This window comes from Microtus oregoni, unplaced genomic scaffold, assembly GCF_018167655.1.
Source record: "Microtus oregoni isolate MIOR12 unplaced genomic scaffold, Mior012 000015F_ref0000493, whole genome shotgun sequence".
In the NCBI taxonomy this organism is placed as follows: Eukaryota; Metazoa; Chordata; class Mammalia; order Rodentia; family Cricetidae; genus Microtus; species Microtus oregoni.
The window spans coordinates 18,841,045-18,867,418 of NW_024543074.1; the positions used below are offsets into that span (position 1 = coordinate 18,841,045).

Here is a 26,374-nt window from a genome sequence, read left to right on the forward strand (position 1 = left end):
CATGGTGGCTCACAACCATCTGAAATGAGATCTGGTGCCCTCTTCTGGCCTGCAGGCAGACACACAGACAGAACATTGTATACATAATAAATAAATATTAAAAAAAAAAGTAAAACACACAATTAAGAGTAAAACACACAATCACAAAGTTACTATAAATGTATATTTACTTTTCTTAGTTTTTAAAAATAATTTAACTTTTATATGCATTGGTATGAAGGTGTCAGATTCCCTGGAACTGGAGTTACAGACAGTTGTGAGCTTCCAAATGGGTGCTAGGACCTGAATCAGGGTCCTCTGGAAGAGCAGCCAGTGCTCTTAACCACTGAACCATTTTGCCGGCCCCACATAACTTACTTTTTAAATATGACATTTTCAATTGGGTTTTCAATTTGTTTTTTCCAGACAGTATCTTACTATGTAGCTGTCTATCCTGGAATTCACTATGCAGAGCAGGTTGGCCTTGAACTCAGAGATCCACCTGCCTCCTGAGAGCTAGGATTAAAAGTGTGCAACACTAGGCCCAGAAATACATCTTTTTAAAAAAAGATTTATTTACTTATTATGTATACAACATTCCTTCCATGAACACCTGCACACCAGAAATGGGGCACCAGATCTCATTACAGATAGATGGCTATGAGCTACCATGTGGTTGCTGGGAATTGAACTCAGGACCTCTAGAAGAGCAGTCAGTGCTCATAACTGTTGAGCATCTTCCAGCCCCAAGATCACATCTTTATATAGTCTCTAAGAACCTGAAGTGACTGGTCATAGGCATCTTTTTCAGGCTTCTCATATCACTCTTCCTGCTCTCTCTACTCAGACACTTTGATCTCAAAGGCTGTTTACATAATGTTCATTTTTCCAGAACCATTTCTCTATCACTTTACTCCTACATTTATTTTTCAAATTTAACTTATTTCTTCAGATAAGATTCCTTGGCCATTACTTTCCCATATTCAACTGCTTCTCAGCCTTTAATCCCAGCACTCGGGAGGCAGAGGCAGGCAGATCTTTCCGAGTTCAAGGCCAGTCTGGTCTCTAAGAACTAGTAGCAAGACAGGCTCCAAAAGTTACAGAGAAACCCTGTCTCGAAAAACAAAAAACAACAAAAAAGAACTGCTTCTCCTGCTGTATACATTCATTGTTTATCTGTACTTTTGTTTTTTTTTACCACCACCACCACCACCGTCATCATTATTATAAATGTCTTTTCCTCCCAAAAGGCAGATGTATTTCGCTCACCATTATATCCCTACTTGGGACATGGCACACTAAGGAAATAACACACTCCTCTGGCTCAAAATACAGATACAGACCTTGTTATTGTAGAAAAAGATGCTTACCAATAGGGATGTTTACAAAAGGAAGATAAGTAACTTTAAAGCTTAGGTTTTACAAAAACAGAGAGAAAAGGTCCTTTAGGACTAAGGATATCTCTGAAAAGTTAGAGAGCTTGCTTAGCAAGCACAAGGCCCTAGGTTAACTTCCCAGCAATGCTAACAACAAAATAACTACAAAAACCAACTAATAAATTTCTACTTCAGCAAGGCATGGTATCATATGCCAATAATCCCAACATCTGGGAAGCTAAGGCAGGCTGGAGGATAGCAAATTGAAGGCCAACCTGGGAAACAGCAAGACCTCTCAAATAATTGAAATAAATAAATTAAAAAATCCTAGTTCAGGTAACTTTTCTGGAGATTTATCCAGTAACTAATATTAAACCAAAAATGGAACAGGGTAATGGGAAGACAGAAGACATTTTACTTCTCACGTGGCCCTAGGAGACGCCTTTAGAATAAAACTCAACTTTTAAATTTTTATATGATATGATTCTCCATGGATATAGTTTTAAGTGAAGAGTTTTGACTAGAGAATCTTAAAACCAGTAGAATTGCTACTGTCTAGAATCTAGGTTGAACAACTAGAGAAAAGCATGAGATTTATTCTAATAAGCCACAATGCTTAGTCAAAACCCACAAATTCAAACTAGAATACCAAAACCAACAGTCTTAAGACAAGGCATTTTAGGCATTCTACAAAGGTTAGAAAAAAGTGTTTAAAGTATATACAATCATACCAAAAAAGCAAGGAGACAATTCAGAAAACCTGGGAAGCTGATTTGACCCTGATGAGTCTCAAAAATTTGCTAGGTGCTTTGAAGTATGCTGCTTTTGAAGATGCTACTTTTCCAAACAATAATTTGTATAAATGATAGTTTTATCACTGTACTTTAAGATCAAAATAACTTGCTGGATGGTGGTGGCGCATGCCTTAATCCCAGCACTTGGGAGGCAGAGGCAGGAGGATCTCTCTGAGTTCAAAGTCAGCCTGGTCTATAAGAGCTAGTCCTACACCCACCCCCCAAAAAAAATCAAAACAACTCTCAGTTTTGTGACAAAAATTTTAGAAAAGCAGGGCATGGTGACACCCAGCACTCAGGAGACAGAGGATGCAAGGGAGTTTCGGAGTTTGAAGACAGTCTGGTCTACAGAGTGGCCCCTAGGACAGTCAGGACTAAACAAAAATCATCTTGAAAAAACCAAGGCGAGGGAGGGAGGAAGTTAAATGACTCATGATCTTTTTTTCTTCCATAATTTCTTCTAACAAGTTTCTATAATTAATATGTAAGACAACTGTAGAGCTAAAGTATAAAAAAAATCATGGAATAGCAACTTGTTTTTTTTTGTTTGTTTGTTTGGTTTTTTTTTTCGAGACAGGGTTTCTCTGTGGTTTTAGAGCCTGTCCTGGAACTAGCTCTTGTAGACCAGGCTGGTCTCGAACTCACAGAGATCCGCCTGCCTCTGCCTCCCTAGTGCTGGGATTAAAGGCGTGCGCCACCACCGCCCGGCCAGCAACTTGTTTTACAGATATGAAAGTTAATATTTTGGTTGTTTTTACTTGCTATAAGTCTTAAAACTAAAATGGGTGGTGGTGACACACTCCTTTAATACCAAGCACTCAGGAGGCAGAGGCAGGCAGATCTCTGAGTTTGAGGACAGCCTGATCTTCAAAGTTCCAAGACAGCCAGTGCTGTTATACAAAGAAACCCTGTCTCAAAAACAAACTAACAAAATATCAAAACTAATTTAGGCATTTATACTAGATTTTGTGTTGCAGTACTCTTGATATTCTTGTGAATCTAGAATTCCCTTTAGTTCTGGGAAATGAAATACACTAGGCATGAAAACGGTCTAGTCTAATCCTGGAAATGTGTGATGAAAGAACATGAGTTCCTGCAGAAGACACTTTGACTACTAGGTGTTGAAGAGACATAGCTGTGATCAACCTGAATGAGGTTCTCATGTCTGTGATAATGCACAGAAGATAAATAGAATAGAGATGCTCTTGTATATGACCTAAGATTTTAACTTTAATTAATACCAAGGAACAACAAAGGCTTACATTATTCTAAGAACGAACTTGACAACAGATTATATAGTTTCATAGTACCTGCATTACATACTGCTTTCTAAGATATTTTCTATAACCCCGTGTAATAAATCGACACTACAATAAGACTACAGGTAATCTAAGAAGGAAAACGCACTGAAACAACACTACTGTGGAGTTTGAGGAGAAACTTGAAAAACTTTCTCAAATTATCTTAGTACGTTAGGGAACAACACTGAGACAGTATTATACAAACCTGAGAGGTTTAAATGACAAATTTGCTGTACCCAACTAGATTTCTTTATTTTTAAGATTTATTTATTATGTATACAAATTCTGCCTCCATGTGTGCCCACACACAAGAGGGCACCAGATCTCATTACAGATGGTTGTGAGCCACCATGTGGTTGCTGGGAATTCAACTCAGAACCTCTGGAAGAACAGCCAGTGCTCTTAACCACTGAGCCATCTCTCCTCCCCACCAAACTAGATCTTAAAGATCTAAAATTTGTCTTCCACATTTATGGGCAAGTGGCTGGGGAAATGGCTTGCCAAACATGCAGGCATGAGGACCTGGGTCCAGATCTGTAGCACCCTCATACAAAGTCAGGCAAACACTTTAATTTTAGCACTGGGGTTCAGAGTAATGTTTTGAAGCTCACTAGCCAGCTAGGGTTCATAATTTTGAGTGTACATGATATAAGTGTGTATAGATGTATGTATGACCTGATCTAAGGACTTCCAAAATTTTATATAGCCAGGCAGGCATGGTGGCATACGCCTTTAATCCAAGCTCACAGGAAGCAGAGGCAAGTGAACCACTATGAGTTCAAAAACAGCCTGATCTACATGGTGTATTCTAGGTCACTCAGGGTTACATAGTAAGACCACCTCAAAACACAAAGCAAGATTAATACAGCTATAGTAGTTTAACCACTGAAGAATTGATGTCAAAGGGAAAAGAGAATAAAAAAATAAAAATATAAAAAGTTTTTTTATATAATCTGCTGATGTTTCTATGAATTCCAGTTCAAGTCACTGGGTAAAAGGAAGAAAATTACTAGAGGGCAGCTAATCAGAAAGAACTGACCACCAGTTCATGTACCTTCCTTACAATATATATTCTTAGAGAAATGCTGTGATACTTATTAAAGTCACTGTCACAGTGAGGAAGTAGCAGGGTTTATTAGTGATGAAACTAAATTCTGCTAAGGAAGATAAAGGAATCAAATTTTCTTTTTTTTTCTCTTCCTTTTCAAGATAGGTTTTCTCTGTGTAGCCCTGGATGTCCTGGAACTCACTCTATAGATCAAGCTGGCCTTGAACTCAGAAATCTGACCACCTCTTACTGGGATTAAAGACATGTGCTACCATTGCCCAGTGGGATGCAATTTTTTTTAATGGCCCAAGGTTATGACTAGAGGGCAAATTATGAAGGGAATCAGAAGAAAAAAGTCAGGTCAGCAGATCAGGTTCTAACTAGACTATGAGGCACTACCACAAGCAGGAGATGTAGGCATGTGGTTAGCACTACCACCACATAGTACTACTAAAAATCCCTAAGGGACCCCAGAGTTCTCTCAAGGGCCAGATAAGCATCTGAAATAAAAATCTAAGAAAAAACTAAAACTTACAGGCACTGAGAAAACTCTCAGTTCTATCTTGTTCTAGAACTTACAAATTTATTTTTTTTTAATATTTATTTATTATGTATACAGCCTGCCTTCCATATATCCCTGGCAAGCAGAAGAGGGCACCAGATCTCATTACAGATGGTTGTGAGCCACCATGTGGTTGATGGGAATTGAACTCAGGACCTCTGGAAGAGCAGCCAGCGCTCTTAACCTCTGAGTCATCTCTCCAGCCCCCTAGAACTTATAAATTTAAACTGGCCTAGACATAAATGGAAATACAAACTACACTTCAATCACACAAGATTACCGGATATAAAGATGAAGTTTCTTAATTCAAGTAACAAATCCCAATGAACACAAGCAACTACAAAAAAAAGGGTGGGGGGAATTAAGACCTTTATTTAAAAATCACTAAATGAAATATGCAAACTAAGTATGAGTATTTGCTGGTTGTATGTCAACTGGACATAGCCAGTCATCTTAGAATAGGGAACCCCTCTAGGTGTGGTGACACACACCATTAGTCCCATCACTCAGAATTCTGGAGATAGAGACAGAAGGGTCTCTGAATTCAAGACCAGCCTGGTCTACAGAATGAATTCCAAGACAGCCAGGGCTACACAGAGAAACCCTGTCTTGAAAAACCAAGTAAGTAAGTAAATGAAGGAAGGGAGAGAGGGAGGGAGGGCCTAAATCTATAAACGTCCCCACCAGATTTACCTATAGGGCATTTTCTTAATTGATGTGGGAGGACCTAGCTCATGGTACCATCCCTGGGCTAGTGGTCCCAAGTGAAAGCAGGATGAGCAAGCTTAGAGGAGAAAACCAGTAAATAGCACTCCTCCACAGCTTCTGCTTCATTTCCTGCTTTCAGGTTCCTTCCCTTCTTGATTTCCTACTCTGATTTTCTTCAATGAAGGACTATAATGTGGAACTAAGCTAAAATGAACCCTTTCCTTCCCAAGATACTTTGGGTCATGGTGTTTTATCACAACACTGGAAATCCTAAACTAAGACAATATCCTATCTTGATTGGAAAAAATATTAAATGACACATGCCTGTCTAAAGCTAAGACAGGAGGGTCATGAGTTTGGGGCCAGACTGAATTTATAAAGCAAGATCCTTTCTCCACACAAAAACTTTGAGAAAAATACACTGTCACAGTTTTTCTCTATCAAGTTTTTTTTGTTTTGTTTTGTTTTGTTTTTTAAGGAACAGAACGTACAGCTAACCAGACCACTTGCCTAATGTTCACAAAAACCTGTATTCAACTCCAACACAGCTGAGGGTCTGGTGGATGGAGAGTCATCTACAATTTCCAGTTTCTACATTCTCTCAAAAAGTAGGTTAAACTAGTCAATAAATAAGCAGCACCTTAATTTCTGGAATATTCAAAAGGAACAATGAGCTTTTTTCTTCCTTCCTTTCTTCTTTCGAGACAGGGTTTCTGTTTGTAAACAGCCCTGACTATTCTGGACCTCATTTAGTAGACCAGGCTGTGCTGGAGCTCATAAAGATCTGCCTGCCTGTTTCTCCTGACTTGTAGATTAAAGGCATTATGAATATTTTGTACTAAGCTAAGTAAGCATGAAAAAAGGGGACCCTCTCTCATATTTAAGGGTAATTTAGGGGCTGGAGAGATGGCTCAGTGGTTAAGAGCATTGCCTGCTCTTCCAAAGGTCCTGAGTTCAATTCCCAGCAACCACATGGTGGCTCACAACCATCTGTAAAGAGGTCTGGCGCCCTCTTCTGGCCTTCAGGCATACAGACAGAATATTGTATACATAATAAATAAATAAATAAATATTTTTAAAAAAGGGTAATTTACTTAGAGCGGCAGTTCTCAACCTGTGGGTTTTGACCCTTTCACAGGGGTCACCTAAGACCATTGGAAAACACAGATATTTACATTAAGATTCATAGCTGGGTCAGACAGACAGTGGTGGTGCACACCTTTGACCCCAGCACTGGGAAACAGAGACAGGCAGATCTCTTCAGTTTGAGGCCAGCCTAGTCCATTAGAGTGAGATCCAGGACAGCCAGAACTACAAAGAGAAACCCTGCTCCCCCCGCCCTCCAAATAAAAAATCTTAGTAGTAGCAAAATCGCAAATAATTTTATGGATGAGGATCACCACAGCCTGAGGAACTGCATTAAAAGGTTCCCAAAGCATTAGAAAGGTTGAGAAGCACTGACCTAGAGGCAATACAGTACTGTGAAGTAAAAGTACCTATACCATAAATTCTAGTTGCCACTCCTCAGGTCAGGTAGTAGGATTAAGACCAAGTGCCTGAACTAAAGAATTTTATTTAAAAACATCAGGAAATGTTAAGAGATATATGATGACCTATGTGCTAAAAAACAGTTTCCAACATTAGAGATGGTTTTGAGGAGTCTTTGCCAGAGATGAAACATAAATTAATTCCTGACTCATACATGTACCTAGGACAACTGATTCTCAGGTTTTGCTTTTTTTTTTTTTTTTAAACAATCTTGTGGTTATCACTAGGGAGAATCACTATAACTATCCCTCTTTCCTCAAGTATATCATTTAATGTAAACTGACAAATTATCTTACCTATGAGATTCTTGCTCTCCTTTCATTTTCTCTACTTTTGATAACATATCATCAACTTTAAAAGTTTTCCTGGAAGAAACAGATAAACATAATAATCCGCAACTGGGGAAAATACAAAATTATACTATAATAAGCAAAGTAGAAATTCAATTTTGATTATTTCAAAATAAACTATAAGGCTAGTTCATAACAATGCACACACTCTTGGACAATATCTTATAATACAGTAGACACCTATTCAAGTTCAATTATAACTGTTATTTTTCATGAAACCTTCTGTAATTATCTCTAAGTCATGAGTAATTCTTACCCATGGCATCATAATTTTGGAACATCCATTCTCTCTCTCTCTCTCTCTCTCTCTCTCTCTCTTTCTTGCTCGCTTTTAAAGGCAGGACTTCTCTCTGTAGCCCTAGCTATCCTGGAACGCAAGAATTTGTAGACCAGGTTAGCCTTAAACTCAAGAGATCTGTCTGTCTCTGCCTTCTAGAGCTAGGACTAAATGTGTGTGCCACCACAGCCTGCCGGAACACCCATTATCTATTAAACAACCCAACAAATATATACCAGCACCATGGTTATTCTTTGTATATCTTTTTTTGAAGTAGTGTCTCATTCTGTAGCCCAAACTAGACTTGAACTCAGGACAACCCTCCTACCTCAGCTGCTCAAATTCTGGGATTACAGTAAGAGCCATTATACCAGACTATAAACTGTAACTGACAGTCATAAACATCCTCAAAGGTTACAGGCAAATTTTCAGCTAAATGATATGCCACACCAAAAAGGTTAAATAGCAACAACAAAAACCAGTAACAATAAAGTTAGGGTACATACCATTCAACCATAAAATTATGTATTCCCCTTTGACACTTTTGATTCTTGATAGAGGGTCTTTGTTATACAGCTTTAGCTGGCCTAGCACTCATTATGCAAGCTCAAGCTGGCCTCAAACACAAGCCTCGGTGTCTTGAGGGTTACAGACATACCCACTACATCTGGCTTAACCTGCTTTAAGAGAAAACAAATTCCCTGCCACACATAGAAAATAAAAACTTAAAATCTTCCAACACAATGAAAGTTGATTGGATTAAAAAATATGCCTCGTTTTAGTTCTCAATGTGAGCTATGTCCTAGAGACAGAAGGGTGAAAATGTAGTTTCATTAAATTTGTTAATCAGAAAACAAATGTTTCTCTTTTATAGAGAGGTATTTTCAAAATTAGGACATGAAAAACTTAATGTAGCCTGGCGATGGTGGTGCAGGCCTTTAATCCCAGCGCTGGGGGGAGGCAAAAGCAGGTGGACTTCTGTGAGTTCAAGGTCAGCCTGGTATTCAGAGCAAGTCCCAGGACAGCAAGGGTTGTTTAACAAGAAACCCTTTCTTGAAAACCAAAAGAATTTTATGTATTTGAGAGCTCCATTTGCATGTATGCCTGCATGACAAAGGATAAGACAGCAGAGGCCAGCCGGGCGGTGGTGGCGCACGCCTTTAATCCCAGCACTTGGGAGGCAGAGGCAGGAGGATCTCTGTGAGTTCGAGACCAGCCTGGTCTACAAGAGCTAGTTCCAGGACAGGCTCCAAAACCACAGAGAAACCCTGTCTCGGGGGGAAAAAAAAAAAAAAAAGCATAAGACAGCAGAGGCCATTAGACCGCATTATAAATAGTTAAAAAGCTATTATGTGATTTGGGGAACTGAACTCAGGTCTGGAAGAGCTATTAGTAGTACTAACCACTGAGCCATTTGTCCAGCCCCTCAGTAACAGTTTAATTCCTGTGTGTAAATAATAGAAATTACATATGTATGAAGGCTTAGTCTTTAAAAACAGTCCCCCCCCCTTCAAACAGGCTAAAACTTGAGACCCTCCCTTCTTTGCCCTTCAATAACCTGGTATTACAAACAAGTGCCACTGTGTTGGTTCAAATACTCAACTGTGTTAATAAAAACTTTTTATAAGAAAATGCTAATAAGAATACATTACAGTAAAATATTGACAGAACGGTATTGTCTATATTTTAAGTGAACAAAATCATTCTCCATTAATAAAGATTTTTTTTAAAAAAATCTCTATCTTTAGAATAACAAAATCAATTTTAAAGTTTTATCATAGAGCCTAGTAGTAATTTAGAAAAATAAGTATTTTCAATCTACAAATAAAAGAGGAAAACTGAAGGATTCTTTTAGGCTAATTACAAAGAACTTCAGTAGAAATATTAAAGAAGGGTTTTTAATTACTGGAAATATTTAAGAATATTAATTTTTTGGGACAAAGAAAAAAATTTAAATTTTGTCTAAAGAAAGGTAAGACTCAAAATCCAAGCATTTCTTCCAATACTGAGTTTCACACAGGAGAAACCAAGAGAACTGAACAGTAGCAACAGTTTGAAATAGGTAAGGTCATAAGGATGATCCGGCCTTCTGTAGGGAAAAAGGAAGACACCACAGAAAACCGCATCTCTCCTACCACAAGCACTTCTTTAGAAAAGTAACCCCATACCACACCTGAGATTAACAAATGAAATAGGACTGCAAGGTCACCAATAAACGGAATGATTAAAATTACATGAACTTGGGGGGGGGGGAGGCTCACAACACACTGGTAGGGTTCAAAAAAACCTTAAAAGATATATAATAAAATAAACAATAGACTAAATAAAAAGACCTTTCTTGTGTAAGGTGTATGGTTGCATGCCTGTAATCATAGTACCTTGGAATCTGAGCCAGAAGGACTACAACTTCCAGCCCAGCTTGGGATACACTGTGAAATCATTTCCCTAAATAAATGAATAAATAAGCAAACCTCATCTTTAATCCTACTTTGTCATAGTAGAGTAAGCCTATAGTATTTGCATAAAAATTTAAATAAAATCTTCTATGAAGTAAGACTGAAATGAAGTCTAACAAATACACCAGAATGAATATTACAACTAATGGTTGACTTCGAAGAGAATAAGATATGAGGGCTAAGGATATAGCTAAGTGGTAAAAGCATTTGTTCAGCAAGCCTAAAATCCTGGATTCAATTTCCAACAGTACCCTTCCCCGCAAAATAATGTTATACTAATAATACATATCATACATAAGTGCAAATATAGGTATTTACTGTGTAACAATAAACCTTCAAAGTCACTGGTGGCCAAGAATTAAGCAATCCCTATGTATTTTGTGAGGACATAGTTTAAATGAAACTTAAAGGCTTCTAGGCTAGTAAATATGCTTTAAAATCCCCCGAAGACCGTTCTAAGAATCCAAAAGTCAATAACCAGAAAAACCAAAATTTTGCTTAGTTTTTGAGACAGAGTGTCATTATGTAGTTCAGGCTGTCCTAGAACTTGCTAAGTAGACCAGGCTTGCCTTGAACTCAGAGACCCACTTGCCTCTGCCATTCCAATGTTTGGATTAAAGGCATACGCCACCATGCCATGCCCACTTTTTATACTATATCTACTAGCATATAATATATCTCAAGAGACAGGCTAATAAGCAAACGTTATGAAAATGATATATATTCAATCTACTTATAAATTAATCCAAATTTAGCTTTCAAAAACTATCACTTTTGGCCAGGAGAGATTGCTCAGTGGTTAAGAGCACTAACTGCTCTTCCAGAGTTCCTGAGTTCAATTCCCAGCAACCACATGGTGGCTCATAGCCATTTATAATGAGATCTGGTGCTCTCTTCTGGAATGCGGGCACACATGGAAGGAATGCTATCTACATAATAAATAAACCTAAACTATCTTTTAAAATCAAAATCCGGTCATATCCTGAAATAACTAACTATATTAAAAAGCTTTAACTAAAAAAAGTTAAATCCACAAAATTCTACAGAATGAATCAAAAGTAACTGAACTACAGACCACAAGCCAAATCTGGCTTACTGTTTTTATATAAGCCCACAAGCCAAGAATGGTCTTTGAAGATAAAGATGAATAGCTGATCTGATGATAGAAACAGACTGTGAATCCTTATCATTAAGGAAATTATTCTTTCTTCTCCAAAAAGGATTCTATGTTTCTTTCTTTCTTTCTTTTTTTTTTTTGGTTTTTTGAGACAGGGTTTCCCTGTAGCTTTGGAGCCTGTCCTGAACTAGCTCTTGTAGACCAGGCTGGTCTCGAACTCAAAGATCCACCTGCCTCTGCCTCCCAAGTGCTGGGATTAAAGGCTTGCGCCACCACCACCCAGCTGATTCTATGTTTCTAATAGTCTTGTATTACAAAACAGTGTACATTGTGTCCTTATATATACAATTTCATTAATAAAACATTTACAAACACTTTTTTCTTTATATTAAGCACACAGATAATATTTTTGATTTTGTCTTTTGGCCACAAGAACCTAAAATATTTACTATTCCTTTAACAGAAAAAGTTTGGTGACTTTTGGCACAGATCAAATAATGCGGTGACAATCTAATTCTGTTGCCTAATTTGTTATTGTCTTCCTAGTTATTTGAGTGCTTAGCAGCTTTTACTTTCACCTACTAAATGCAGTTAATTTCTTTCTCCCAGCTCCCTCAATTGCTAGAAGACAGTCTCTTACATTCCAATTCTTCATATTAAACTATAATGCATTTATAAAACTGTATCTTGCTCTGGAAATGTGATGCCTTCATAATAACCAAGATTCCTGCAACTAAGCAGTTTAGTTTCTTTCTTTTTTTTGAAACCAGCTTAGTTTCTAACATATTGAAGTAGCTTAATTGTTTTATAAGTCAGGACTATAAAAATAGATAGGCATGGTGGCTCACATCTATAATGCTAGTACTGGGACAGAACAGTCACAAGTTTGGGGCCAGTCTAGCTTACGTAGTGAGTTTTCAGGCCTGCCATTTGTACCTAGCAAGACCTTGACTCAACAGACAGTAAGACTATATTGTTGATACCAAAAGTTTAATGGAAGATCTTTCTTTTCAACTGAAAGTTTTAAGTTTTGATATGCTCAATAAGTAAATCTTGAACTTAAATCATGGAACTTGACTTCCATCATTACCTTTGATTAACTACTAAATCACACAGGGGTAGTTCATAAAAATAAGTCCTGTACAACACATCCAGACTCTGCTCTAAGAGCAGAGGATCAAAACATCTTTCCAGAGACTCTTCTAGTAACTTCAAAACTATCAAAGATAGGTAAGTTACCCCAGCCCTTTAGAAATCATTAAGTCCTAGCAACCAAACTTCAACCAAACTTGAAAAGAACAGCAAAGAGTAAAACTGAGTCAGTAAAAATAACTTCACTAGATAATTTCTATTGAAGAGAAAAAACTAGAGATAAACTAGAATTACAAGAATGATACTTTAATAAAATTATTACAAATTCAACTACTTGCTTTTTCAATTTTTATAATATGTAACTAGAAATTTTAAGACAAAACTTTGAAGAACTCTCTCCTGAGAATCTCTCATCCACTCTAAGACAAAGTTTCCTAGTGGTTTGACCGGCTTGAAAGAAGATTCATAAAATGTACCTTTTGATGCTTGTTCTGGAGTTCCGATGAGACATGTAAGTAAGAGTTCTGTGCAAAAATATTGGCTATAAAAAATTAAAAATATTAAAATTACAGATGAAGTTATAAGAATCAAATAATATTAGTAAATTTAGTTGACTACTTACTGCTATAAGATTGCGTGTTCGAAGAAATCTATAGATCTGTGTTGGTTCTGGGAAATAGGAAACAAAATTCAAACATAATCTTTTTAAAGAACTTGTCAGTAAACCATCACCTCAGCCCATGCAACCCACACTTTAACCAGCACAAAACAATTCTCCTTCCTCCCAAAAGTACCTAGAGATAACTCTATTCCACAAAAACTTACTAAAGTCAATTAACTGGCAATTACAAAAACTTGGAGTAACTAGCCAAAATTAAACTCTTCCCAAACATTCTAATACAGATATGCTCAAAGTCATTATAAAATTCACTACATTGTAAACTCCTAATTAACAGGTTCCCAGAACAATCTTTTTAATGCTTTTAACATTTCATTTTTATAAAAGACTTAGGTTAAAGTTGAAAATATATCTTCATACCCCCATCCAGTGTTATTAGTAAGCTACCAGAATCACATTTCTTTGAGTATTAATCTAATTATGAATACCTAAATATTGTATTAAGAACTTAAACATCCAAAACTGAAATCAACATTAGAAGGGGGGGGGGAGCTCTAACCCTTAATGACAATTTCTCGCAGGTGGGCTCATCTGCAAACAAGTAGTTAAAGCCTTCCTAGAGGATTTATCTTCTCATAACATTTAGAAAGTTTTAAATTTCCACTTAATCTCCAGTTTAGCTTTAGTTTCAAATTAAACGGAGATGGGATATTTTAGAAGAGGTAGAAACGAGCGTGTTTATTTTTATGACTCTCCTTCAGTTCCATTTTCACGTAAAAGCTTCTCAGATTTTTATAAAAGCATATAAAGCAAAAGAATAATGATCTCTAAAGCACGTTCAATATTTGTCAATAAAAATCAAAATTATTTTTATTAAATTCCAATTAGAATTTCGTGAAGCGCTTATGAGAATGAATAAGAGTATTAAACAATGTAAAACGTCTTTTTCAAGCACAGCTGATACCATGCCCATAGCATATGCCACGGTAATATTGTAAATAAAGACATTCGACGGTAAAGCTGAGTTTATTCAAGTTGCCGTAAAATACTTAGCTAGAAGACTGCCCAAATTACAGCATCTACACAAAAGCGAAGCAGAACAATCAGGATAAGATATCTATTAAGTAACAATTTTATTCGTAGTCATAATGTTGTTTATAAATTCTATTGTTTGTTTCCAGACACTGTGTTCCCTTTCCCAAGTAAGTCATAGTTTTGTCCTCCACGCATCTTTTGTAACAAAACGCTGAGATAAAAAAACGTTCTGGAATTAAGATACAGTTCCGAGGTCGTCCCCGGAGAAGACGCCTGCCCGTTCTGTCTCAGTCTACGTATCCATAAAATGGGCAGATAGGTCAAAAAGGCTAAGGCTTCAAATCGTGCCGTGTTAACACGCAGCCCAAGTGCGTGCGAAGGCATTTCAGCCCACTGACAATTTCCTCGGCTTCCCTGCACTCCCGCCCGCACATCTTTGCACCCCGAAACCTACAGCTGGAGCCCCAGTACTTGTAAAGTGGGGAAGACATAAAAGAAAACACGAACTCGTCTCGGGATCCGACCGCGTTCAGTTCAACCGTCACGTCCTCACCTACGAGGCTGCTCGGGACGTGGGGGCCCCGGGGCGAATCTTCCGGGAGTCACGGACCTGGCCCGGACCCCGGGAGCCGGGACGTCCCCCGATTCCTCCCTCCACTCCCAAACCAAGTGCACTCCGCGAAAGCCCGGCGGAGCGCCCCGTGCCCCGAGCGCGAAGCAGCGGCACTCGCCCTCCCGGAGCCTCTCACACTCACTCTCAAAGGCCTGGAGGAAAAGCTCGTGGTCAGCCTGGACGTGCTCCATCTTCGGCTTCTTCACCGGTAACACCGCGGTCCCCGCCGCCGCCGCCGCCGAGGAGGAGGAGGAGGCCGAGTAACCGCCGCCGCCTCCACAGCCCCCGCCGCCGGATTTGCCGCCCGAAGCCGTCGCCGCCGCCACCGCCGCCGCCGAACCCCCGAAGCCGCCTCCCCCGGACCCCGCGCTGGGCCCCGAGCCGCCCCCTCCCCCACCGCCGTGCTTCTGAGGCGCCATCGCGGTTCCTGCCTCCTCCCCCCGCCAGCTACCCGCCGGGCGGCCCCGGAGAGTGAGCGCCTGCTACACCAACTGCTCGCCCCAGCAGGCTACGGCGGACCGAGGGGGGAAGGAGGAGAGAGGGGAGGAGAGGGGAAGGGAAGGGAGGAGGAGAGGAGGGAAGGAGGGAGGAAAAAAAAAAGTGTCTCCTGCGAGCCCCGCTCCGCTTCGGAGGCCGCTCACCCTACCCTGGCCCCGCTCCGCCCACTTCCCCGCCCGGCGCTCTGATTGGCCGACGGGAGCGCGCGCCGCCCGGCCGCCCAGCCCGTTGGTCCGCAGATCGCCCCGTCAGTCACGCGGAGGCGCTTCTCGCGGAGGCGCGGCTTGGTTGGCCCGTGCGCGCTGCCGACCGCGGGCCCGGCCGCCTCTTTGAACTGAATTCGCGGGAAAATTAGGGGTCGGAGCGGCCTTCCTGCTGGTCCCGGTGCATTGTGGGCAGAGGGGGACCAGAGAGCGGATTAGGGAGCCGTTTCTCGCCTCGGGGGCGTCGTCCGTCGCCGCCCCCAGGGGGTCGAGGACCCCTGAAGAGAGACGGGTGTCGGAGAAACGGAGGGCGAGGGGGCCTTTGAGAGGAGCGGGGGTTCCTCCGCGGATCCCTAGGCTGTGTGGTCTTAGGAAGTGGCCTGCCCCGGGGTGGAGGTGTGCTCACAGTCTCTTCTCCGCGGAGGCGGGAGGAGGGAACCGGGTCCCCTGTCCCCACGCCGCCACGTGCCCCGAACCACCCCCGGCCGAAATCCACGCGCGCAGCCACAGGCTCTCCTCGGCGGCCGTTGTCGGACGTGTACGGGCGCTCTCCGCCAAAGGGAGCGGTCTATTTTGTGGCGGCCGTGTCTCAAAAGAAATAAGAAGACCTGTAGTTTTAGGTGCTGTGCGGCTTCAGGATCCTTCCCGATTAAGGTTAAGATTGTGGTCCCTCAACGTGATGCAGGCAGCGTAGATACTAATTTTCTTCTCCAAGAAGAATGGGTAATTCGAAGTAGGGACACTTCTGGAGACTGACTATTCACTGTGCTGTCAAAAGCTTGTCAGGGAGTCCGTGTTTTGAGCGTCTCGCTTAAAAAGACGGATGCACAGGCCCGACTAAGTCTTTTAGTACAAACTGGCTTACAGTTGAGCTAATACACTGAAAGACTGGAATTTCAAATTGGACAAAATTAGCAGCCAATATTTTTATACGAAAAATATTTTATGTGTATGAGTGTGCCTTCATATAAGTGTATAGCACGGTTGTGTGCTGTCCTTGCAGACCAAAGAGGACGTTGGATTCCCTGGAACTGGAGTCACAAAATGGTTGTGAACCTCCAGGTGGGTGCTGAGAATCGAACCTAGGTCTTTTGGAGGAGCAAGCAGCCGGTGCTCTTAAGTGCAGCCATAAGTCAGCCCCAGCCTATAAAGATCTGAGAGCATTCTAAAGACAAAACTTTAGAATGCTCTCAGATCTTTATACTAGTCTATGTATTTAAAAATAGTTTTCCTTGCAAAGTAAGTACAAGATTTTTTCTTTAGATTTCTAAGTGCATCTCTGATTAGTGCCATCCCACTGAGATTTCTGACGTTTTAGCTGTCCATCTCTCGCTTTGTAGTGCTGGGAAATTCTGTCGGAGTCTGGATAATTAAATCACTCTAAGCAAATTCCAAAATACCTAGTGCTAATTCAATTAGGCATACATATAGCTGTCGAAATGCTCCCTCTTCAGCATTTGTCAGGGCTCTGTTGTTGGAGAGGAAAGAATGGGGGAACAGTCAAATAACCAAGTGAAAGATTATCATGAATCTTTGATGAAAAGAGAAATGGACCCGAGGGATTTGGGTTATTCTTAAAGGAAATGGCAGCACGAGACAGTGATGTGATGTTACACATCTGAGCTAACCAACGCTGACCATGAAAAAGCCAGTCATGGCGTTATTGAGAGAGGTACTGTTGCTAGGTTCTCACTTTTATATTCTTTGTCTAAAGTGTATGTAGAATGCAAAAAAAAAAAGTTGGAACTAACTGAGGGGTCATTTTAGTTACATCATCTCAATCAGAAGGGTAAAGCATTTGCAGACCATCTAGGCTGGTCTTGACTGTGACTGCCTTTTTGTTACTTGGGATATAAGTGCTTTTGATATTTGTGATTGCCAACTTACGGTCAATGATGCGAATGTCTGATTCCCCTTCCAAACAATGAATTTGGGTTGCTTTCTAAATTATAAAATATTAATCCCAAAACAGCAAAATGATTCAATTGTAGTGATTGAAATGTTTCTTTATGAATACAGTCCTATGATTGATAGAAGATTTAGTCATAGGACAGTCTAACTATCAAAACAAAATAGTGATAAGGTTAAGTTGCGTTTTGAAATACTGAGAGAACTATATAAAGCAGTACAGAAATAGCTGTTATTAGCCAGACAGTGGTGATGCACACCTTTAATCCCAGCACTTAGAAGGCAGAGGCAGGTGGATCCGCAGAGCGAGTACCAGGACTGCCAATGCTAAATAGAGAAATCCTGTCTCGGGGGGGAGGGGGACAGAAAGAGCGAGCTGTCATTTCTCTTGTTAACAAAGCCACAAAAATGGCTAACACTACTATGATTTATCCCCCCCCATATTAATAATTGAAGGAAATACTAAATTTCACTTAAATATAAGGTAAATAGAGACCTTACTCCCCATTCATAGTCACAAACTGGATCATATTCAAGTTTAATGACAAACTGGATGGAAGCTAGTTAGGTCCACGCTTGAGCATGTTCTTCACAAGCCCAGGGCCCTGAGTTGAAGCTCCAGCACTGAAACAAAGCAAACACCTCTGAGGCACAGCATTAACCCTTTCATTGCTTTGAGACAGGCTCTTACTCTGTAGCTCAGGCTGGCCCACAATGCATGGCAGTCTTGTCTCAACATCCTGTGTTTTGGAGTTACAGAGCCACCATATTCAACTAGCAAATCTTTTTTATTCTGTTCTGAAATAAACCCTTGGATAGGGCTTGTGTCTATATAAAGGCCAACTCAGTGAATGTCACTAAGGACAGTCACCTGTACACAATTGTAAATTATAATATTTGAGTGCTTACTATGTACCAGGCAATATAGTAAGTTTTTAATATTCTTGCTCACTCAATATTCTGATTAGCCACCTAAGATAATATGATCTCCACTTCACTGATAAGGAAAAAATAGTGAAACTTGTACATAGTATTGGAGCAGAGATTTTTTTAAACTACATTTATGTATTTATATGGGTTTGTGGGCAGTGTCAGAGACAACTTGCAAGGTTAGGGCTTTGTTCTGTCTTCTAGTACGTGACTCCTGAGAATCCAACTCAGGTGTTCAGGCTTGTCAATAGGCACCTGTACCTGCTGAGCCATCTCAGCATCCCTGGGGCTGAGATGCTAATCCATACAATCTATCCCCAGCAGCCTCACTTGTGAGCATCATATGACAAAATTTCAGAGTCTTACAGAGAGAAGATAATGTGTCTGTCGTTATTAAGCACAGAAAGGTAGTAAACATTACCCCTGATACCAAGTCAGTCATAAGTATCTGTGTATTTTCTAAAGTTATCCAAGATCTCAAACCTGGTTTTGTTTGGTTGGTTGGCTGGTTGGTTTTGTCATGCTTTGAGTAAACTAGCTATGTTTTATGTTAATTCTGAGAGAAATATAATCCAACTTTAAAATAACAGAAACAAAAATGTCCCAAGATAAAAATAGCAGCAACCTGCCTAATAGGTGGTGGTGTGAAGGAGTAGTTTCACTGATCTTATTTGAAGCTTAAGACCAAATGTTAAATCGTTTTTTTTTTTCTTTGTCTGGAAAAGAAAAACATAAGAACCATGGGGTATTTGCTGTGCATGATTAGGTTTTCATAATAACCCACTGATGTGTGTTTGTGTGTATCTAGAGTATACTGGAAATAATACGGATGGTAGCAAGCCATAGTTAGAACCCCAGGGACAAGAAGGAACTTGACACTAATGACCAGAGGGAAAATAAACCACCTGAGCCAAATTGAAACTATCTACCCTTGGATTTTGAGAACCCTGTGCCTGGAAACCGCTATTATGCTCATTTTTAAAAATTGGCACAAGTTGTTTTATGTTTAATTTTAAAAGTAAGGTAGATTGATATTTGTTAAACATCCTCAACATATAACAATCATTAACAGTAATGATGGTGGTGGAGGCGCACGCCTTTAATCCCAGCACTCCAGAGGCAGAGGCAGGTGAATCTCTGGGTTTGAAGACAGCCTGGTCTACAGAACACGTTCTAGGGCAGCCAGGGCTACACAGAAACCCTATCTTAAAAAAAAAAAGAAGAAGAAAAAATTATATTTGAAACACCATACAAACATACACACACACATAAACTTCATATTAAGTAATCCACCTAGCAGTTTATAAAGGGAAGAACTGGCCTAATTACAGAGCCAGAAGCAGGGAACAGTGTGTCTCTATGCCTGCATTCAGGAGGCAGAGGCGCAGGAGTTGAAGGCCAACCTTGCCTACTTAAGGCTCTCTCTAAAAAGAAACAAAGAAAAAAGTAAAGATAAAAGCACATAACCCAGTACCAAGGGAGTTTAACAGCCCACATGTTTTCCTGAATCGCCCAGATTCAGGCCAGGCTATCGTCTGGGAAGCCCCACAGTTTCAGGAAGGTTCTCAGGGAGAAAGGTAAATTACACTGTGGTGAGGTCTGTAGCTCAGCTGATCTTCAGTAAAAACTGCTCCGTTTTTTATCTCTTTACGCATCATTGAAGGAACTGCTTCTCCTTGCTAAGTTCCTCTCTTCCACCACTACATTACACTTATCTTCTAGAATCTGCTAGTGAGAATCACTAACAGCATGAATTGTGTGTTCTGGAATATACCTCAAAATTCAAGAGCTCTAGAAACAAACCCAACGGTGATTATTTTGTTTCACTCACTGACTCATCTCTCTAGTCTGTTGGGTTTTCGTTTGTTTTGGTTTTTATTATTATTTGTTGGTTTTTGTTGTTGTTCTTTTGTTGATTTTGTTTTTGAGACAGGATCTTGTGTACCCCAGACTGATCTTGAACTCAAACTATAGCTGAACTTTTGATTCTCTTGTCTTCCTCCTCCCTTCCCGTACACTACCCCCCACCCAGTGCTGGGATTATGGGATTGATCTGATATACCTGGCTTATATGGAGCTGAGGACGGAACCCAGGGCTTTGTGCATGCCAAGCAAACACTCCACCAATCATGTTGTATCCCTAGACCTCAATGTTATTTTATTCATAAGCTGGAGATGTGAAATGTGACATTTTGTTGTGGCACTGGCAGCTGCAGCATCCCATTCTGTGACATGTTACATGATCACAATGGGAAACAAATGACATTTTTCTGTGCACTGTGTTGCTGAACTAATATAGCAATATTAAAGGCAAGCAAGCCAGGTTTTATTGAAAAGTAGTAACAACTCCCTGCTCTCTGAAGCAGGGTTGCAGGTGAACACATTTTTATTTTCAACTTACAATGGACTCATGGGGATATAACCATACTATAAGCAAAAGAGTATCTGTATATAACTGTCTAGAAAAAAATTTAGTCTTGTTAGAATTACCTCGACGTTTTGCTGTTCTTACTCTGTAGCTCTGGCTGGCCTGGAACTCACAGAGATCTGCTTCCCTCTGCCTTCTGAGTGCTCGGGTTAAAGGACTGCACCACCATGCCTTGCTTTTATTTTAAAATAAATGTTTGCTTCAATTTTCATAGGGGAGGAACACTGCATTAGTCCATTTTGATTCCTGTAACAGAGAATACTACAGACTGAACAATTTGTAAATTGTAGAAGGCCATTTGGCTGACAGTTTATGAAGTTGTTCAAGAATCTCAGAACCCAGGATGCACCTAGTGAGGGTCTCCGTGCTGCTATGCAGTTTGGAGAGTCCTTCTCAGGTGCCTCGCTGGTCTAAATCTTTCCCAGGCAGCTCTTGTCTGAGAATCTTCTCCGCAGCTGTTTCACTCCCTCGGAGAGGGATTCTCAGCTTTTCTTGCTTGCTTTGATAGGGAGAGGATGGAGTGAATCTGACCAGTTTCAAGAAATTTTGGAAGCTATTTGAGTTCTTTACTTTCCTGCTTTAGGAACTTCCTGGCAAGATGGACTGTTTCAATCTTGGAGGAAACTGTTACACAAGAAGTGCCCCCCCCCCAAAAAAAAAGAAGTGTCCCACATGTTTAAAACAAAAATAAAAATCCCACAAAAACCAAACCCAAACTAACAAGCCTGTTAAGACAAGAAAGCATTGAACTTGGTTTTCTAACAAACCCACTGTCAAACATAAACCCACTTCTGCAACAGTGTCATTGGCCCAGCCATGAGGATCCTGTTCTCATGTGTGAGGTCTTTGAGACCTCCAGGGCTAGCAGGGTGATGAGCCATGGGAGACAAGAGGCAGGAAGGCACAACACAACTCAGCGCCCTGCATTTGTTCAACTTTGTTCTGACTCTACATGGTTCGTTTTAGACACAGCACGATGTGGTACAAAACTATTCTGGTGATAATTAGCTCAATCCCATGAGCACAGCAAACATAGACTCCATGAGGAGCAAAGTAAGGGTCTGGGGGAGGGCTCAGTGCCTCAGAGTCTCTGACCACACATATAGTGCAAGGGTCAGCAGGGTAGGACACATCCTTTCCAGCCTTCTGGGCAGATAACAGATAATACATTCCTTCTCCGGAAGGACAGCCCAGTTGCTTAACATTCCAGGTGCCTTAGTGCTTATCTGTGATCAAAAGACCTTTGTGCTTTCTACACTCATGGTTTAGTCACCTCAACGCTGAGGCTCCGAGTAAAACATGGACATTGGGAAATATATTAAAACCACATCACTAGATCATTGTCCCTCATAAATCATATCTAGCCGGGCAGTGGTGGTGCACACGTTTAATCCCAGCACAAGGGAGGCAGAGACAGGTGGATCTCTGTGAGTTTAGAGGCCAGTTTGATCTACAAAATGAGTTCCACCTAATGGGAGCTCACCAAGGCCAGCTGGACTTTGACTAAATGAGCATGTGATCAAACCAGACTCTGTGAATGTGGCTGACAATGAGGGCTGACTGAGAAGCCAAAGACAATGGCACTGGGTTTTGATTCTACTGTATGGACTGACTTTGTGGGAGCCTAGTCTGTTTGGATGCTCACCTTCCTAGACATGGATGGAGGGGGAGGACCTTGGACTTCCCACAGGGCAGGGAACCCTGACTGCTCTTAGGACTGGAGAGGGAAGGAGAGGGGGAGTGGGGGGAGTGAGAGGGAAATGGGAGGAGGGGAGGAGGTGGAAATTTTTCATAAAAAAAAAAAAATAACAAAACAAAACGAGTTCCAGGACAGGTTCCAAAGCTACACAGAGAAACCCTGTCTCTGAAAACAACAAGACAAAACAAAGAACAAAACATCTTCATTCGCCTTATACTATTTGGGCTTTTTATTTCTGCTTGCACACTAGCCAGTAAAATGACTTCTTTGAAAAGTATTACAATTATTTATAGTTGAATTTTTTTTGGCTTGGTGTCACATACTTGTAGTCTTAACTTAGTACTTGGTACACCAAGGCAAGAGGACCACTTGAATTCAAGAGTCTAAAGCCAACCTGGAGAACATAGCAACACACACACACCCCACAAACCCCACACACCCCAGAGAGGAAGAAAGAGAATGAATTCATACTCATGACCTCCTGTCCTTTAAACTGTAGAAAGAATCCCCCCAACCCTTTAGTGATTGGAAACTTGTCTGGAAGCCTTTTTGTTTGTTTTCAGAGATAGGGTTTCTCTTTGTAGCCCTGGCTGTCCTGGAACTCACTCTGTAGACCAGGCTCGAACTCACAGAGATCTGCCTTTCTCTGTGCTGGAGTGCTGGGATTAAAGGTGTGTGCCATTACCATCGGACTTTCTACAAGCCTTATAAAAGCATTGCCTCTCCTTGTTCCCTGCACCTATTACCATTCTAAGTTAACTTTCTTTATGGAAAATACTAATAACTTATTAACAGGGCCAGTTTAAGAAAATTGCTAGCCAGGTGGTGGTGGTGCAAGCCTTTAATCCCAGCAGGCAGATCTCTGTGAGTTTGAGGCCAACCTGGTCTACAAAAGCTAGTTCCAAGACAGGCTCCAAAGCTACAGAGAAACCATGTCTTGAAAAACCAAAAATCAAGAAAAAGAAAGAAAGAAAGAAAAAAGGAAAGAAAACTGCTATCAGCCAGGCAGTGGTGGTGCACATCTTTAATCCCAGCACTAGAGAGATAAAGGCAAGAGGAACTCTCTGAGATGGAGGCCAGCCTGGTCCACAAAGTGAGTTCCAGGACATCTAGGATGGTTACACAGAGCAACCCTGTCTCAAAAAAACAAAAAAAACAAAAAAAAAAAAAAAGAAAAAAGAAAAAGTGCTACCAAGCTGGAAGTTGTGGTACACACCTTTAATTACATAATTTCAGCATTTGGGAGTCAGAGACATAGGAATCTCTGTGAATTCAAGGCTGTCCTGGTCTACATACAGGACAGCCAGGGCTATGTAGAGAGACCCTGTCTGAAAAGTAAGAATAAGAAGAGGAGGGAGAGGAGGATGGGCAGAGGCAGCCTCAAGCAAGCAGCTGCCTTCACAGCTGAACTGAGTAAGGAGGTATCCCAAAGAAAGCACCGAAGATTTAGCATCTGCTTTTGTAAGAACAACTTAGGGTTTGCGTGCTGCTACTGTATTATTTTATATGCTGTGTGCCCAGAAACAAAGTTCTTGAGATTATAAAGCATTCAGAATTCTGTAGCCATTTTTATCCAGGGAGGCACTGTAAAGAGAATAAATGATTGCTGGGTAGTGTTTTGATGTCAGGATAAATTTCTGTACTTCTAGAAGTTCAGACTCAAAGTAACAGAGACACAGGACATTTTTATCTGATTGAAAAGAGCTCTTTATTTATTTATTTATTTTGTTTTTTGTTTTTTCAAGTCAGGGTTTCTCTGTAGCTTTGGAGCCTGTCCTGAAACTAGCTCTTGTAGACCAGGCTGGTCTCGAACTCCCAGAGATACACCTGCCTCTGCCTCCCAAGTGCTGGGATTAAAGGCCTGCGCCACCACCGCCCGACTTGAAAAGAGCTCTTTTGTTCTATGAAAACACCCAAGCTGTCTACAAGTCTGGGTTAGCTCCTTGCCTCACATAGTTCTTGAGAGCTGGGATGGCAGGCATATACTACCAGAAGAGCTTTCTATTTCTGTTTTTAAAATTGCTTTTTCTCAAATACTACTTTGCAAAAAAAAATAATCTTTGAATTAATTGTACTATGTATCAAGATTTTAATTTCTCCTCAATTCAATATGATTTTAAGGAATATAACTTCTCTATATCTCAAAGTTTTATTTGTTTTAAAATGTATGCATGTGTAAATGTGTGTATGTGTCTGAGGGTTATAAGCACATTAATCCTGGTTTCTGCAGAGATCAGCTGTGCTGCGTCTCCTCTAGGGTGGAGGTACAGGTGCTGTAAGCTGCCTGATTTGGATGCTGAGAATGGAGCTCAGGTTCTCTGATAAAACAGCTTGTGGTTTTAACCATGGAGACGTTCCTCCAGCCTCATGGTTGCTTGTTTGTTTTGTTTTTGAGACAGGTTCTCACATGGCTAGGCTGATTTTGAACTTGCTATGGAGCTAAAGATGACTGGGAACTTCTGATGATTTTCCTGCCTCCACCTCCCAACTAATTATATCTCCAAGGGCATACACCACCATGGATAGCCAGCTTTTCCAGGGCTCCGAGGTGTCTTATGTTTCCATATTTCTGTGCATTGTGTAGTGTTCAAATCAAGGACAGTGTATTATTGTTATCTATAGCCATCTTTTTTTTTTGTTTTTTGTTTTTGTTTTTCGAGACAGGGTTTCTCTGTGGCTTTGGAGCCTGTCCTGGAACTAGCTCTGTAGACCAGGCTGGTCTCGAACTCCCAGAGATCCGCCTGCCTCTGCCTCCCAAGTGCTGGGATTAAAGGCGTGCGCCACCACCGCCCGGCTTATAGCCATCTTTTTTAAAAAAAAAAAACTGCAAATTGTATTGCTTTAATTTTTTGTTTGTTTATTTTTTGAGACAGGCTTTCTCTGTGTAGCCTTAGCTGTCTTGGAACTCATTCTGTAGACTAGGCTGGTCTCAAACTCACAGAGCTCCTTCTGCCTCTGCCTTCTGAGCACTGGGATTAAAGGCATGTGCCACCACTGCCAGATTAATTTTTTTAAATTTATTATTTTATGGCGTATGAGTATTTTGCCTGGTGCCCACAGAGTCCAGAAATGGTTTTTAGATTCCTTGGAACTGGAGTTAAAGACAGTTGTGAGCTGCTGTGTGGGTGATAAAAATCAAACCTAAGTCCTCTGGAAGAGCAGCCAGAGCTCTTAACTGCAGAGCCATCTCTCCAGCCCCTTATCCATTTGTGTGTGTGTGTGGCATGTGTGGCGGTATATGGAGGCCAGGTAACCTCAGGTATCTTCCTCAATAGTTCTCCACTTTATTCTTTTAGTAAATTGTGGTGTGTGTGTGTATGTGTGTGTGTGTGTGTGTGTGTACCTGACACAGCATTCATGTGAAGGTCAAAGGACAATACTCAGGAGTTGGTTTTCTCCTTCCTTCTGCCATGTGGGTCCTAGAGATTGAACTCAGGTCATCAGGCCTGGCAGGAAGTGTCTTTACCCACTGAGCCATTTCACTAGACCGGATTTTTGGTTGTGCATTTATTTAGTGTGGAGGGTTGGGGGTAGGCGTGTGCACCACATTTGCATGTGTGGAGGGTTGGGGGTAAATTTTGGGAATCAATTCTCTCCCTCTACCCTGTGGGTCCTGAGGGTGGAACTCAGGTCATCAGGCTTGACAGCTAGAGCCATCTTGTTGGCCCTTTGCAATTCTTCGATAAAATGCTTACTCATTAGTTGAAAAATATACGCTTATGACATAGAGTTCACTGATTTGGCTAGACTGACTGGTTAACAAGTCCCAGGTATCCTCCTAGCTTCACCTCCCCAGAGCTGGCATTGTGTGTGTGTGTGTGTGTGTGTGTGTG

The 26,374-nt window shown here is 40.9% G+C and overlaps 1 protein-coding gene across 1 annotated transcript in view; it reads right to left on the reverse strand.

Annotated features, from left to right (window-relative positions):
* The window catches only part of Suz12 (SUZ12 polycomb repressive complex 2 subunit), a 40,854-nt gene extending 25,333 nt beyond the window's left edge, over window positions 1-15,521 (reverse strand). Inside the window, exons 1-4 of the mRNA XM_041665107.1 lie at window positions 15,018-15,521; window positions 13,231-13,277; window positions 13,085-13,149; window positions 7,613-7,681 (exon numbers count right to left, since the gene is read on the reverse strand). Of these exons, the coding sequence (XP_041521041.1) occupies window positions 7,613-7,681; window positions 13,085-13,149; window positions 13,231-13,277; window positions 15,018-15,294 (458 nt within the window). The 5' untranslated portion in view covers window positions 15,295-15,521. The remainder of the gene's footprint in view (window positions 1-7,612; window positions 7,682-13,084; window positions 13,150-13,230; window positions 13,278-15,017) is intronic.
* Window positions 15,522-26,374: the final 10,853 nt, after the last annotated feature.